Source organism: Danio rerio, chromosome 14, assembly GCF_049306965.1.
Source record: "Danio rerio strain Tuebingen ecotype United States chromosome 14, GRCz12tu, whole genome shotgun sequence".
Taxonomy (NCBI): Eukaryota; Metazoa; Chordata; class Actinopteri; order Cypriniformes; family Danionidae; genus Danio; species Danio rerio.
The window spans coordinates 31,094,801-31,111,165 of record NC_133189.1 but is presented as its reverse complement, the minus strand read 5'-3'; the positions used below and the strand labels follow the sequence as shown (position 1 = coordinate 31,111,165).

General features: G+C 36.1%; 1 protein-coding gene across 4 annotated transcripts in view; it reads right to left on the bottom strand.

Annotated features, from left to right (window-relative positions):
• The window catches only part of klhl4 (kelch-like family member 4), a 59,979-nt gene that overhangs the window by 21,876 nt on the left and 21,738 nt on the right, over positions 1–16,365 (bottom strand). For 3 of the 4 annotated variants that reach the window (NM_001328011.1, XM_073921459.1, XM_073921458.1), the window contains 3 exons: positions 8,925–9,092; positions 4,287–4,423; positions 3,854–4,050 (listed from right to left, as the gene is read on the bottom strand). In NM_001328011.1, the coding sequence (NP_001314940.1) occupies positions 3,854–4,050; positions 4,287–4,423; positions 8,925–9,092 (502 nt within the window). Of the gene's footprint in view, positions 1–3,701; positions 4,051–4,286; positions 4,424–8,924; positions 9,093–16,365 lie in introns of those variants that run through there. The other variant, NM_001110457.2, reaches the window with a different exon arrangement.

Genomic DNA, 16,365 nt, shown 5'->3' with positions numbered 1-16,365 from the left:
GCGATTGAACAGGAAATTTTCCTGCTTGTGTCCCCTGATTAGATTAACCTCTCTGCACTGGAAAGGCCTTTGTAAACAGCCTGTGCAGATGTCCTTCAGGAGATAACACCTATCTTCCTAAGTTGTTTCCGCACTTGGGCAGAGAAATGCCCATCAAGCAAATGTGTTCTGTGGATCCTTGGGCTCCTGAGAATACTTAATGTATTGGCATTATTCAACTGAAAGCTGCTTTTGCTATATTTCTCACACATCAAAGAGCTCTGCACAACCCTTTAAACTGACCGCATGCAGAGATACAAAATGTCACATCGAGAAATTTTATGCTTGGGATTTTCTGTGTCAGTCACTCGGGTTTGAAGCTGTTTTTCTACCATGCAGAGAAAAAAATTAGGTACTAACAAGAATTCATTTTTGTATTTCAGCCAAATTGTCACCTTAGATTTATAAAGTTCTATCTGACATTTTTGTCAAAATTGAGGTATTTACATATTCTTATTAAATGACAACATATTTACTTTAGGGAAGTTTTTTATAATTTGTATATATTTCAAGACTTTTTATTAAAAAAAAAAAACAAATGTTACGCAGAAACGGTTTGCTATGGACTGCGAAAACTTTGAAGCTCAATATCTCAAAATCATTCAGAAAACAGATAGAACCTTATAATTCCAAGGTGACAAAATATAACAATTCTGTCATTTATCAATCCTAATGGTTTTATTTTTCAAACCCTTATGAGTTTAGTTTGGTCAGTGAAATACAACTTAAAAGGGTCTTACTACTGTATATACTGTACAACAGAAGTAAAACAACACTAGGGTGGAAAAAGGTTTTTAAAAATTCAGTATGTATTATGCACTCCATTCCAAGCACTCCGAAGTCATAAAATACATTCCATTCTGTAATTTATTCAAAATCTTGCCTTGAAAATCTCTGCCATAAATTTCTCCCTTTGTGTTCCACAGAAAAGGATCAATCATATGGGGTTAGAAAGACGCAATGCAAGCAATGGCAAGTTCAGACTTCACAGTGCACTGTGAGAGTTTTTGTCTTGTTTCTATTCTAAGTATCTAAACATTCTTCATTTAAAAAGTATTTTCTTTAAAAAAAAAAAAAAAGAAAAGAAGTCAAATTAAATTTTAGTTTTCTTTAAAATATTCTAAATAATCTGCTAATGTGGAAAGTTAAATATTTTTCAAACAAGATTATTTTACTTTGGTTATTTTGTTTGTTTTAAGTTAAAAACTCACTTAATTTGACATTCTTTCAGAAATTAAATTTTTTTTTAGATATTTAAACTAACTACTCCAAGTAAGAAGTTTGCAGTGATCTTTCATATGTTGTGATATGCACTTTGTTGATTAATGTGGCTTTGAATCTTAAATTCTCGTCATGTCATAGAAATAAACATGTTACAAAACATTTTGCATTTTGAACAGTTTTTTTACCATCTACAACAATGTACACAATAACACTGAGACAACGGACCTTGCTACTGCTACAGCAAACAAGAGTGTAAACAAACAACAGCTAATAAAGTGCCTTGTTTTGTACTGGCTGTCTTGTTGTCAAAACAGCCCAACAAACATTTGCTACATTACATAAGTCCACCTGGTACCACTGGCATTGTCTCTGTTTCTTTTCCCCATTTTTGAACTATGGGGAGACGTCACTGAAGCTGTTGTCAAAAAGAAGAAAAAAAAAGCACGCTAGTCTTTCTGTCAAAATGTTGTGAAGTGTCCCAGACATTCAGGATTCAGGACATACAGATAGAGAGCTATGAAACCCCACATGAGGGGTGTTTTAATTAGAAAATAGTATAAATATTACAATACATTGTGATACACTCACCAGCCACTTTATTAGGTACACCTTACTAGTACCGGGTTAGACTCCCCTTTTGCCTTCAGAACTGCCTTAGTTCTTCATGGCATAGATTCAACAATGTAATGGAAATATTCCTCAAAGGTTTTGGTCCAGGTTGACATGATAGCATCACATTTACTGCAGATTTGTCAGCTGCACATTCATGATACAAAATCTCTAGTTCCGCCACATCCCAAAAGTACTCTATTGGATTGAGCTCTGGTGACTGTGGAGGCCATTAGAGTATACTAAACTCATTTTCATGTTCAAGAAACCAGTCTGAGATGATTCACACTTTATGACATGGCACGTTATTTTGCTAGAAGTAGCCATCAGAAGATGGACATGGTCAGCAACAATACTAAGGTAGGTTGTGGCATTTACACAATGCTCAGTGTGTACTAATGGGCCCAAAGTGTACCAAGAAAATATCCCCCACACCATTACACCACCAGCCGAAACCGTTGGTACAAGGCAGGATGTATCCCTGTTTTCATGTTGTTGATGCCAAATTCTGACCCTACTATCTGAATGTGGCAGCAGAAATGGAGACTCATCAGACCAGGCAATGTTTTTTCCAATTATCTATTGTCCAGTTTTGGTGAGCCTGTGCAAATTGTAGCCTCAGTTTCCTGTTCTTAGCTGCACCGATGTGGTCTTCTGCTGCTGTTGCTCATCCGCCACAAGGTTTTTATGTGTTGTGTGTTCAGAGATGCTCTTCTGCATACCTTGGTTATAATGAGAGGTTATTTGAGTTACTGTCGCCAGTCTGTCGATTCTCCTCTGACCTCTGGCATCATCAACACATTTGCACCCTCGGAAATGCTGCTCACTAAATATTTCCTCTTTTTGGGCCATTCTCTGTAAATCCTAGAGATTTCTGAAATACTCAGACCAGCTCATCTGGCACAACCATGGCACATTCAAAGTCATTTAAATCACCTTTCTTTCGAGTTCTGATGCTCGGGTTGAACTGCAGCAGATCATCTTGATCATGTCTACATGTCGAAATTTATTGAGTTGAGTTGCTGCCATTTGATTGGCTGATTGGAAATTTGTGATAGCAAGCAGTTGTACAGGTGCACCTAGGTGCAGCAGTTGTACAGTGTGTGTGTGTGTGTGTGTGTGTGTGTGTGTGTGTGTGTGTGTGTGTGTGTGTGTGTATATATATATATATATATATATATATATATATATATATATACATACATGATCACAAGTTCAATCCTACATACAGTGCTTCCTAATTTTCTCCCTCTTACTCCCTTTTATTTGACTATTCACTGCTTTTTCAGGAGTCGCCACAGTGGATTGAACCGCCAAATGCTTACAGCTGCACATTTCCTAATTTTATTGATGGTTCATTTAGGTTAAGTTGGTAGTTGTGAGGAATTAGACGCAAGCAGAGCACTGCTGTTTGTATAGAATATGACATCATCTGCATCATCTGCTGCTACAAACTAAGCTCAGAATTGATTTAAAAGTGAATGGAGATAAATTTTGAAGATTTCTGAATCTATATAGAATTGATTTTTCACCACCACTCAGAATCACATACTAAGAATCATACCCAAACTAGTCATCAACAGTTTATAAAACAAAAGGCAATGATGATAATAATTAAAAAGCATAATTTGAAACAACATTTCAAAATAAGTTTATAAAGAGCCAAAACAACAATAGCAACAGCAACATAAACCAGCGAATACTAAAACAGTGCATTCACATAATTTATTCATGCCAGAGTGCATGCTGGGAATACTGCCAGTGTAGTGCTGTAGACTTACTAATATAGTTAATCTGTAAATATACAAAGATTACAGTAATGCTCACTGTGAAATCTGCACCATTTAATCATACTGTTGGAATCACTACTGTGTGAATAATTGTGAAAGGTTTACAACTACTGCAGCAGTCAGGACAAAGCAATTCGTTCAGCTAATTTATCATATAAACAATCCAAGCTACTTTGTATGCCAGGTCCTACCATAGTGTAGTTGTGAGCGACTTTTAAAAGATCCGTGCATCCCTGAGCATCAGCAAACGAACGAATCCCCAGGCAGTTGGACGGGTGCAGTTGTTTCATCAGAAAGTTGCAGCAGACCTGAATAACTTGTGAGAGCTGGAGGAGACAAGCGGCAGCTAAAAGACTTTCAATCGTCTCCTCTTTTAGCTCCAGGACTCCTGCAAATGCGGAGAAAAGAGCAAAATAGGCAGGAAACTTTTCAGATTTGTTCTAGGAATGAAATACTATATTTAGCCTGTGTAGACATAAGAAGTTTAAACAGTTAGTTTAGGCTTGTAAATTTCTGTTTTGGCCACTGGCATCAATGAAACAGTGGGAAACATTTGTGACATTTTTGCTGTGTACTGCATATTTAAAGTATATATTGCAAGTGGAATGTACTGTAGCTACTTACCAGTATATGCAAAATGAACCAGTGCTCTCAGCGCCTCAGGATCAACACCCTCCATTTTAATTTCCTCTTGTTTGGCCTCCCTCACATCATTGGTGAACATGGCAGCAAAGTAGTCTGAAACTGCACTCAGGACAAGTCTGCAAATAATTGTGCAAATTGTTTATATGTGTGACCGCATACTTCATGATGTAGTCAAACAACATCTCGGGAGTTGTCTTTGTAGAAAATTCCTCCCCTACAAAAAGATTGATCTCAGTGCGATTTTAGCAGCTATATTCACCAAGTTGTTTCATGCAGCTCTGGGGTGATGTTGATTGAGCTCCGTGTCAAACTGGGACACGCAGCTGAGCTTTGGCTACAGAGAATTTTCCAGCAGAATAGCATCAAAACACTCAGCGGCCGAGAGGTTTCTCTAAATAAACACTGTTTTAGAGTCCTTGAAGAAAGTTCAACATGCTCAGTAGTTTGAAATGGAGCATGCAGCAGAGTTTTGACTCTTGGTGCTGTAATTTGCATATTTGTTCTTAAAACACAAATTGAACATGTTGTTTAAATTTTTTGTCATCATTTAATCAGCTTTTACTTGTTCTAAACCTTCATGATTTGAAAATACAATATTCTGAAGACAGCAGGAAACTTGTGACCATCAACTTCCATTGTATCTTTTTTTCTTATTATGGAAGTCAGTGGTTTTCAGCTTCTTACAAAATATATTGCTTTGTCTTTAACAGTTTAAATAAACTCTGGAACCAAAATTAAGAGTGAGTAAATGGTGAGTAATCTTTCATTTTCACTATTACTTATCACAATACTTTACAGAAAGCTTTAAAATATTAAATTTCCATGACATTTTATAAAATAAATAGATCATGTGTGCTATAATTCCCTTTTTTAAGGTATACAGCTTTGTGTGAGATTCAGACTCTAGCACATTTTTACATCTTGCTGGAAGAAGTATAAAATCCAACAGTGGGATCTCACAAGTGCACACACCATTCATTTTCTCCACAGAGAAATTGATTTTTAAAAGTAACTGAGAAAACTCTACAGATAGACTTGCAGCTTAGAAGCTGATAATATATAATTTATGCTGTTGTTGAACCTATCCTAGGCATTAACATTCCAACCCATCTGTTGGCATTTCAGATTATTTGTATTAAACAGTGGAATCCAAGCAAACAGATCTACATTACCCATGATAATGTAAAATGCCACCAATCAAAGATTCACAACAAAGCATGACAAAAAAGATCTTTAGCCCTATCACGAAGCAGCCCAATAAATATTTTTATTTTTGCTATAAAAATTACATACATTTGTATCAATACATTCTGTAATTTTAAATTAATTGGTTAATATTTTCTAAAGTTGTTTTTAAAGGGGTATTTCACCAAAAATAAAAATATAATCACCATTTGGTCCTAAAAACGTTTTTCAGTTTCTACACTCAAGAATGTTGGTAACACATAGTAAATGACACCCATAGTAGGGAAATAAACATTATGCAATTCAAAGGGTACTGGGTGTCAAAATTGTTAGAAATATCTTCGTTTGTGTTCAGCAAAATAAAGAAACTCAAACAGGTTTGGAAAAAGTTGAGGATGACAGAATTTTAAAATTTTGAGTGAACTACTCCTTTAAATTAAATGTGTCGTGCAATCCTTCTTATTAGTGCAGTTATTTCTCTTATTCTATTCTTTTATTTTATCCTAAAGCCATTTGATACACTGTCTATACCTTTTTTCAGAATTTTAAATACTTCTACATTTTAAACAAATGTTTATAATGTTGTGATTCGCCATTTAGCTGGTTGGTTAATGGTTTGCAACAGTTTAACGAAATGTATGTAATTTTAAACTCTATAAGAAAAAATACTTCCAGAACCAAGACTTCAGTCATTTTCCTAAAACATTTTCATAAATTGAAAGTTGATTCAACCGTAACACTTTTGAAATGTAAAAATTGAGCAGATTTATCCAAGACATCCGAAGCGACATGATCTGATGAAGCAATTAAGTTTGCTTGATGCACAAGAAGCCACTGAGGCTATATTTTGTTATGAAGATGAATAAACTCCTTAAGGGCCTGAAACAAAATTGTATGTGTAAATGATCAACTGTTTTGTACTATTCTCAAAGTTAACATATTACTTCAGAAGACAATATAAGAATGCAGCTCATGAATCACATGAAACTCTTTTATGTTTCTTGTGCAGCTTTACTGAATAATGAAGACTCATGTTTATTTCATGAACAATGTGAAAATTCATTTTTTGTGTTCCATAGATAAAAGCATACTTTTGGGCCTGTTAAGGCAGCAGATACAAAGTTAACTAAGAGCATTTTATAAGGTTGCTTGCCCACTGCAAATGAATAGTAAACAATCTTGATGTCTTTTAAGTTGTTTCAAACCCATATAGTACAACTTTATTCTAAATTTAAACAACATACCCAAGCTTTTAAAAAAAAGAAAACTAATGGTTTAAGAATATCCTCCCAAACAGTTTTGCTTTGTTTGATGACAATGTAATACAATAGAGGTGATAGGGAGGTAAAGGGATGCTGCAAAAAAAAAAAAAACATAGCTGAGAGAGCTCAACACTGAAAACGCATTATTTGCCTCCTAATTAGTTGCTGTCTAAATTTTTTTACAATGTCAAATACATTTTCTAAGTAACTTGCATTATATTAAACTGACTTCAAAAGTTAAAATACATTTAGTTAAAAAAATTATAATTTATACAATGAATGATTGCTTTTCATCGCAGTCCCTTTAAGACAAGTAATTTTACTCGACGGCCATTTTTAAAACACCTCTCGGGCAGTATGCTCAGGAATTCTGTGTGTGGGAAAACATTAAAAAATCCAAAACTGTTTGCCAAGTTTAAGATTACAATACATATTTGGAATTACCAATAAAAATAAACAACAACTGTCTCATAAGTTTTGTTTCTAAACATTCAAATCAAACAAAATTAAGATTTTTCAGGTTGCTTGAGTTAAAGTGCAGGCACACTCGAAATGAACGAGATCACGACACCAACCTCATTTATGGCCGTATACACATCATCATCATCTAAATAATACTTTGTTAGATCACGCTGGTCTTCTGAAGTAATTCACAATTTGGTTTTGACGGTGAAATAACAGTGACTCTTTGGCTGCATTTACACTGCAGATCTTGATGGTCAATTCCGATTTTGTGACTGTATCCGATTTTTTTGAGGACCTGCTTACATCATCTTTTAAAGATGACTCATATTCGATTGTCTGCATTTACACAGCACATGGCAAAGGCGCAATGACCAGGAAAAAAAAAGAGTGGGCGCTGACTAACAGCTAATTATTAAATAGTGCTATTTTCTCTATTCCTGTATGTAATCTGTTCGCAGCTCTAGACAAGCTGTTTTAATATAGTTTATTAAAGAAATGTTTTCAATTGTCCATCTTTATTTGATATATAGGCTTTTTGTAAACCTTTTGGCATCTTAATGTAATGGCCATGGCATGATTTATGCACGTGATGTAGCTATGCACTAGTTTTATTTTAGTTTTTATTTGTTATGTGGCAAACATTGCGCTCTTCACTCTCGTAAACATGCTTAAATACCTGTACTATATAACAATATAAAAGCTGTTTAAGAGCTCGTGTATAAGGTTTAAGGTTTGGGACTCTGCTGTAGTCTGTTCTGAAATGAAAGTGTCGGACTTGGTGTCATTCGCTATGGTTTTTAATGATGCATGACTCGCATTGACAGGTGAAAATCCGACCTGCTTACACTGCAGACACGAGAACACAAATCCGATTCATATAGGATAAATTTCCACATATGAACAAGGCCTGAATCTGATTTTAGTAAATCGGAATACATGTCATTTGTTCCTTCTTACACGTACAGGACATGAGCCATATCTGATCTGTGCCACATTGGAGAAAAAAATAGTAATTGAGTCACTTGAACAGTGCAATGTAAATGCAGCCTTTGTTTACAGATTTGTGGACGTTTGTGTAGTAGCTTTTATGTAATGTGCATTTAACAGGACGGACTGTACCTCGTGTTCGTTTTTATAGATTACAAAACCAAAAAGCTTTTGTGTTCAAGTGTAGTTGGTTAATTTAAAAGTACAGATTTCAAACTTTATGTGGATGTATGTCTTATGTCTGTAAAGCAAGTATTCGCTGAGATTCCAGCCTGTTTGTTGTCCACCAAAACTGTTGTAAAAGCACTCGTCTGGTCCGAGCTTCTTCCCCGGAGAAACATCAGTCTATAATGATCAATGATTGGTTCATGTACTAGTAGGTGGGGCTTCATTCACCATATTGACCGTAACACTTTTTCCCATTCAAAACTGTAGAAGTCATATCTTGTGTATTCTAGTGTTTGTTTTCATGCTTGAAATAGGAATAATTGATTAAATGACTGATCAGTCTCCTTTCAAACATATGTTTTGATGTATTAAGTGGCTATACTAATAGTTTGAATTAGTCTAAGAATGAATATTGATTTTAATTGATTTCTAGAGTAGAAGTGCACTACATTTTCAGCAGTGTTCACTTCTGTCCTGTTCATCAGTTTGTTTTTCCACTTAAAGTAAGATTTTTTTGCAGGTAAGATGGCTTGATTTGGGGAATACTCACCTGTGTGCAGGGATCTTGTGATCTCCAGCTATCAAAAGTACATCACACAGCTGCTTGTGCTGAAGATAGGTTTCCATCTTTCGAAAGGTCTGTTCCGCATGATTTGTGGCCTGGAAAAACTCATCTGAGCAGTTGGAGCTCATCCTAGAGAAACTGCTCAAAGCCAACCTGTGGGACAGAGGAAGACTGCAGTTGAGCTGGGACTCTGCGATTTGGGCTTCTGACAGTTTGATGGGACTATTTGATCTACCCGGGTGATAGGGAGAACTAAACTACTACCTGCACAAGCTGCTGTGTCCGCCTGTGACTTTATCTTTTATTTTTTCTTCAACTGACCCACCAGTTCTGAGACTCCACAGAGTTCTGCTGACTGACAGGTCATGTTGGAGAAAAGAGCATTTCGGCAAAGTATGAGTCACAGGCGTGCATTTCAAACTGCAGTATCCTTACAGCTCCAATAGCTGTTTGCTCAAAGACAACAAAGAGAAAATTTATATAACTCATATTGCTCACAATCAATTGGTCCAATCTTCTATAATTTAGTTTGAGTGATTTGTATAATAAATGCTGTTTTGGACCCTTGTGTTGATTTTCATTTTTTTGTATAAGCTACTGAATTATTTGTGTACATATTCCTGAAATATGTGCTAGGCAATGGTAATGCATTATTTAAACATGCAGAGCTAATGGATCTCTAACAATTGACAACCATGAAATCTAAACAGGATTTCAAATATGAATTTTGTATATTATTTAAAAAGCGGTAAGCAAGAACGATCTTAATAAATATGACATGAACAAATTTGTATCAATTTCTTTCAATTTCCTCAACAGCATTATAGTAGGAAAATGGCTTTGCCACATGCATGCTGTTCACATCATTACAAAAGAAACACATTCCTAGCTTTTCTTTATCAATTAGACCTACTGATAAGTACTGTTACCTTCACTATGGGTTATATGCTAGTGTTGTTCAGCCAATGATAAACTTCCAGTGAAATGTTTGTGTTATTATTTTCAATTTTAAAAGGTACCTTTTAAAGCATCAATGTTGTAATGTAATTCAAAAATAGTCAGTTAAATAGACATTTGGTTGTTAAAGCATAAAAGAGCAGAAAGACAGTTTAAACGCAGATGCCATTATTATTTGCAGGCTAGGGCAAAAACTTCCTTAAAAATACTGGGGTAAAATTAATTTCCATATTTTAAAGACATGGTGCAGAAAAATATAATTTAATGCTGCGCTTCTTGTTTGGTCTGATATCCACTTTATATCATATACCTATCAGGCAGTGAAGATCGCTGTTTTTTTAAAGAAATCAGATCTTAAACGCAGCAATTTTGTATTGGATGACAATTCACCGGAATCCCTGAGGCTTTGCTTACTGTGTCTGTGTGCATATACCCGGTTGTATGCTATTTAGGGTTTTATTTATGAAGTCTATTTGCACAAAATGTGAATTATTATATGCATGAATTATACATTGTGCGGAAGTAATAAAAAATACTTATTTTACTCTCAGCTGGACATAAGCGATTATATGTATATCTTCCTTCACACTTGTCAGAGCTAAAATTGAAACCATTAGCACTAAACCTCCGTAAATAAGTGGATTGAAAGCCAGAGTTTTCCAAAGGGGCAGATTACCATTTGCACAAACTTCAGTGTTTTTATTTATATATTTATTCTTTCGGATGCACAGGACTTTGTGAGGATCTGGTCTCTTCACAGAGCCTTGATAATGTAAATTCTGAGCTGCTCTCCCCGCAGACCAGTAGATTACAAGCTATTGTGCTGCATCTAAATAATCCCTCTGACTCACAGCAAACAATCTAAACCCTTTATTTTGCTGTCCTTCACGGAACAAATCTGTGGCTGACATTTAACCAGTCCACAATACTGTTCAAAAACTCCAGCTACCTTAGGGACCGTAGTAGAGCTGCGCATTTTGATTACTTTTCTTTAATAAATGCCAAAGAGAAGGGCATTTTCAAAAACGCAATAATTACGAATTGCTTTGTATAACTGGTTATATTACTTGCTGCCAAACAATGTGTCAACTTCATTGAACAAGAGTAGCAAAACTATAAAGCTGCGACTGAATATTAAAAACTGCATAAAACATTATGATCTCGTAAAAGTTTTAATTACAGAGTAAATCCCTGTGAAAGCTGGATCAATGGTTTTGTGAACTGTGACTCCGTCCTTAGAGGCGAAACATAAAGCAGAATCTCACCCTTGTGTCCTCGACTTTGAAGGCTGACGTGCTCCATCGTATGAGTTAGTTTTTAAGCATACCGCCATATAAATCACATTAATTCCAGAGTACACACCTCTGCGCTCTTTTTATAGCAGAATATCTGTGATAAGTAGTCAGTTGGCCCATTTTAAAAGATGGAGCTGCTTTGACGTGAGTTGGCTTGATGAGCAAGGTGACTCTCATACGGAATACATTATCTTTATCTCTCTGGTCAGCTGTCAGGGGTGGGTGATCGCACTGATATTTACAAGCGAAGGGGGATTGACTTCTAAACATTTAAAATTGTCCTGGGTTCCTCTGATCTAATGCCACATGCAAAGTCAGGCTCAGGCTGTCTGGATGATAGATCATACTAAATAGCCTGGTATTTCACGTAGACTGTAGAGATACAAAATATGCTTTTATTTTTGGTTTTGGAGCTTTATGTGCCCAAGCAAACTCGCTTGATTGGTATTCTGAAAAAATATCATTTTGTTTCATTGTGGTGTTTTAGTTTTCTGCTTGAAAGAAAATCAAGTGATAGAGGGGCTTTTTATGTTGCATTTTTTATTACAAATACGTGAACAGCAACTCAATTTTAAAGAAATTGAGACCTATCAGAAATTTAACAGAAAAATCAAAAAGATCTAATGTCTACATGCGTTTCATTCATGATACTATGAAATGTAGGCTTATACATTGTTCAAGATAAAGCTGAAAATATTGAAAAAGTCTATACCGGCAATGTGTCAAAGAATCAAACTAAACTTTAAGCACACCATCATAAATGTAATTGGGTGTCATGGTGGCGTAGTGGGTAGCACGATTGCCTCACAGCAAGGTCGCTGGTTCAAGCCCTGGCTGGGTCAGTTGGCATTTCTTTGTGGAGTTTGCATGTTCTCCCCGTGTTCGCATGGGTTTCATACGGGTGCTCCGATTTTCCCCCACAGTCCAAAGACATGCAGTATAGGTCAATTGAATAAGCTAAATTGGCCATAGTGTTATGTGTGTGAATGCAAGTTTATAGGTGTTTCCCAACGTTGGGTTGTATCTAGAAGGGCATCCGCTGTGTGAAACATATGCTGGATAAGGGATAAGTTGGTGGTTTATTCCGCTGTGGCTACCCTTGAATAAAAAAGGGACTAAGCCGAAAAGAAAATGAATGAATGAATGAATGAATGAATGAATGAATGAATGAATGAATGAATGTATGAATGAATGAATGAATCATAAGTGTAATTGAAAGTATTGTTGTCAACATGATCCGTATGAATTGCTGAGCCTGTGCAAACATATCCTCGCCTATTTAATCAGATGCTTTCTACACTGCTGTTTTCTCAACCGTTATTACTGTTGTGTGTGTATTTTTAATTAAGAGAAAAATATGCAGCACATATAGCAATATATAGCAATTCTGCAATTTTCACATCATCAACCACTGAAGCTAAACAGGGCAGTACCTGGATGGGAGACCACATGGGAAAGCTAGGTTGCTGCCGGAAGTGGTGTTAGTAAAACCAGCAGGGAGTGCTCAACCTGCGGTCTGTGTGGTTCTTAACGCCCTAGTATATTTTGGGGGACTCTATACTTCTCAGTGAGACATCTGAATGTCCTGACTCTCTGTGGTTATTAAAAATCCCAGGATGTCCTTCGAAAAAGAGTAGGGGTTTAACCTTAGCATCCTAGCCATCCCCATATCATAATTGTCTTAAGTGTCTCCTCTCCACCAATCACCTGGTGTGAGGTGTGTGGTGCAATATGGCTGCCGTTATGTCATCCAGGTGGATGCTGCACACTGGTGTTGGATGAGGAGATTTCCCCCAAAAATGTGTAAAGTTCTTTGAAAAAAGTGCTATATAAATGTAAGGAAATTATTATTATTATTATTATTATTATTATTATTATTATTATTATTATTATTATTATTATTAGTAGTAGTAGTAGTAGTAGTAGTAGTAGTAGTAGTAGTAGTATAGCAAATATAGCGAAGGCGGCAGGGATGTTCGTTTTAAGCATATTCCTGCCAAGGTATTTCCAACCTTTTTTAATTTCTAATTAAAGAACGAAAATGATCTTTGAGAATATTAATCTTGACTTGTCTGTTGTATGTTACAAGCACACAAGTGTTAGCATGAGAAATAAAGTTCACGTAATGGCTACTGGTGTCACTAATACTTATTTCCTCCCAAGTTTATATCGAAGCTGATATTTAGCAGCACCATGTTGGTGTTTTGTCACATCTAATTTTAAGGAGGTGAGTCATTAGCCCAACACTCAACCCCCAACCTGGAAGACCAGGACATACACCTATACTGTACACTACATACAATTTAGTTTACCCAATTCAACTATGGCGTATGTGTTTGGACTTGTGAGGGAAACCGGAGCACCTGGAGACTCCATGCAAACTCCACACAGAAATGCCAACTTACCAAGCTGGGGCTTGAACCACTGACCTTCTTGCTGTGAGGCGACAGCGCTACCCACTGCACCACCCGGTGTCACTAATTAAATTCTACATATGGCCTGTTTAAAGAAGACATTACATTTACATTACATTATTTACAAAAGGCCCAGATGTTTTTTTTTTGTTTTTTTTGTTTTTTTTATGAAGGAAGCATTAGCGGCTGCTATACATTTAGATATCTATAATGGCATGTTTACATCATGACTGTGGCCAGCACAAACTACTAGTCCCAGACTCCTGCTGGTCATTATAGGGTTGTTTTTTATGCTAAATAGATGGGTAATTTATCTCAGTGACATTATAACTACATTTTGGCACAGAGCTGGGTGCACTGAATAGGAAATAAGCCAACATAAGAGGGGCTGTAAAATCTAGATGCATTACTTTTGCTCAAAGGAATGCTGAGGAGACTTTTATGTCTACCAATATCAGAGAACCAAATTGCTTCTGTATCACTTTCTGAAAGGTTGTAAATTTACTGAAAATGTTTTCTTTCTGCCTGTGAAATTGGCTTTTTATATAAAGGGTCTTTACGAGCCACAGTGCACCTGAGGCATGATATATAGCAAACAAAACCACATTTTTATAACCTTTGTTTCCTACACGCTGTGTTTAATACACATTAATCTTACAGCTGCATTGAAGTTAATGTTTACAGTCTTAATTTTATAGTTCTTTATCATTATTTTCTACCGGTTTATGTCTTTGTTGTATTTATTTATTTGTTTTAATTATTATTTGTTGTTACACACTGGTTTTCAAGTAGCTCTTCTTTCTACATAAATCTTCATATCATTATTGCATTATGAACAGAACAGCTTGGCAGTTGAAACTGCTCTATGATGTATTTCAAACCATGAACTCAGAGGACTTTTATAGCAGTCTATTTGTTGTGTTATGTGGGGCATTACATAACCCATCATATCTCCATATCACTACGGCATCAGAGCAGTTATTGAACTTGAACTGTATCACTCCATTCAACCAGATCAATAATAAGTGGGCAGTTGTTACATGTTACCTGAGTATTTCTTGACAAGAGGCTGCCAAACGGCTCTCCAAATGCTATTTGAAGAGCCTAACACAGAGAGCATGTGCTTAAAGTGATAGTTCACCCAAATATGAAAATTCTGTCATCATTTACTCACCATCTACTTGTTTCAAACCTTTTTGACTTTTTTCTGAATATTCTTTCAAAAGCATATATTTTGAAGAAAGCTGGAAACCTGTAACCACTGACTTCCATTATATATTTTTTTCCATTATATGTTTTTGAAATATCTTCCTTTATGTTGAACTAAAGAAAGCAGCACATAAAGGTTTGGAACCACAAAAGGGTAAGTGAATAGTGAGTAAATTTTAATTTTCAGATGAACTTTCCCTTAAATCAGATTTTGCACACATCATTCTCTTTCTATCAGGAATGCTTATCGTCAGTAAATCAGCATTGAATAATTTCTTTAAAAAGTGCTACATGTTAAAGCGCACTAGCTTAGCAATAAAATCTACATAAACTGCATCAAAATACTGACATTTCAATGGTGCAGCTGTGAGAGTGGTTGTCAGTCAAGCCCGAATTTTGCTAGGAGGCAGGTATAAAGGATTCTTCAAGGATCTTATGACAAAATATGTGTCAGCATATCTGCCCACGTGTGTTCTGCGCATGTGTTCGGTTAACCTTTCAAGAAATAGCTGCTAGCTGGTTGCAAACAAACTGAAGCAGCCCTAAGTGATTTTATTTGGCAGGATCTTATTCCTCACAGAACAGCACGTCAATGCCTCTTTCCCACTTTTCTGAAGCATTCTTTGTTACTCAGCGATGCGCAGTGCATACATTTTGTTGAAAATGCTCAACAGTGCTTTCCTGCTTAAAACAAAATATTGAAACCACTGCTGTGTGTCTGTGAGGTTTTCATCTGCTTCTCAATTTGCTTTCCTTTTCCAAAACATCGTTGAACAGGAAAGATTTTCTTCCATTGTCATTGTAAACAATGTAGCATAATTCAGCTTATGAATTATAAACAGCACCATCCAAATGCTGCGAAAACAAAATACTGAGTATGTTTGAAAATCTTTAACCTGCAGTGCTGAAAAAAGTGGGGGTTGGTGGAGAAAAACAGCAGGCCAGGGTGCCTTGCATATCTATTAAAGCACCTGGCATATCTACAATTCGCCAGTTCATAGTAAAATGTTGAATCCTAATAATATGGCTTGTGTGTCTACGAGACAACTCCATAACAATAAACTAAAAGAAGATGAATGAACCTCGCTTCTAAAAGAGGATTACAGCTATCTGTGCTCGCTCAAAGCCGTGTGTAGAAATCATCTTTATCGCTCAGACAGCTTAACTGGGGCTTCATTCCTCCAGCATTTTTACCCAGTGTCCTTTAGGTCTGATGTAGCGAATACAGGGGGAGCTCAACCTCATTTTTAAGATGGATCTGTATTCATGTAAGCCCCAGGATTTGTGCCGAAGGAACTATTTTCTTTCAGCTCAAATTGCTCAATTCCAGCAATCAAAGAGAATTTCTGTTTCAGAGATAAATCAGCATTCAGAGAAAGCTCTCTGTTCCTGAATGTCATTCATCAGATTGGGCATAAACAGGGGCAAAAATTTAACGATGCCTAAACATGATGTGATTTAACACATTGATCAAATCACAAAGCATTGTAACTATATTGAATTAGCACTGGGATCTTTTGACCTGAGCAGCTCATGACAGAGTTTTCAGTG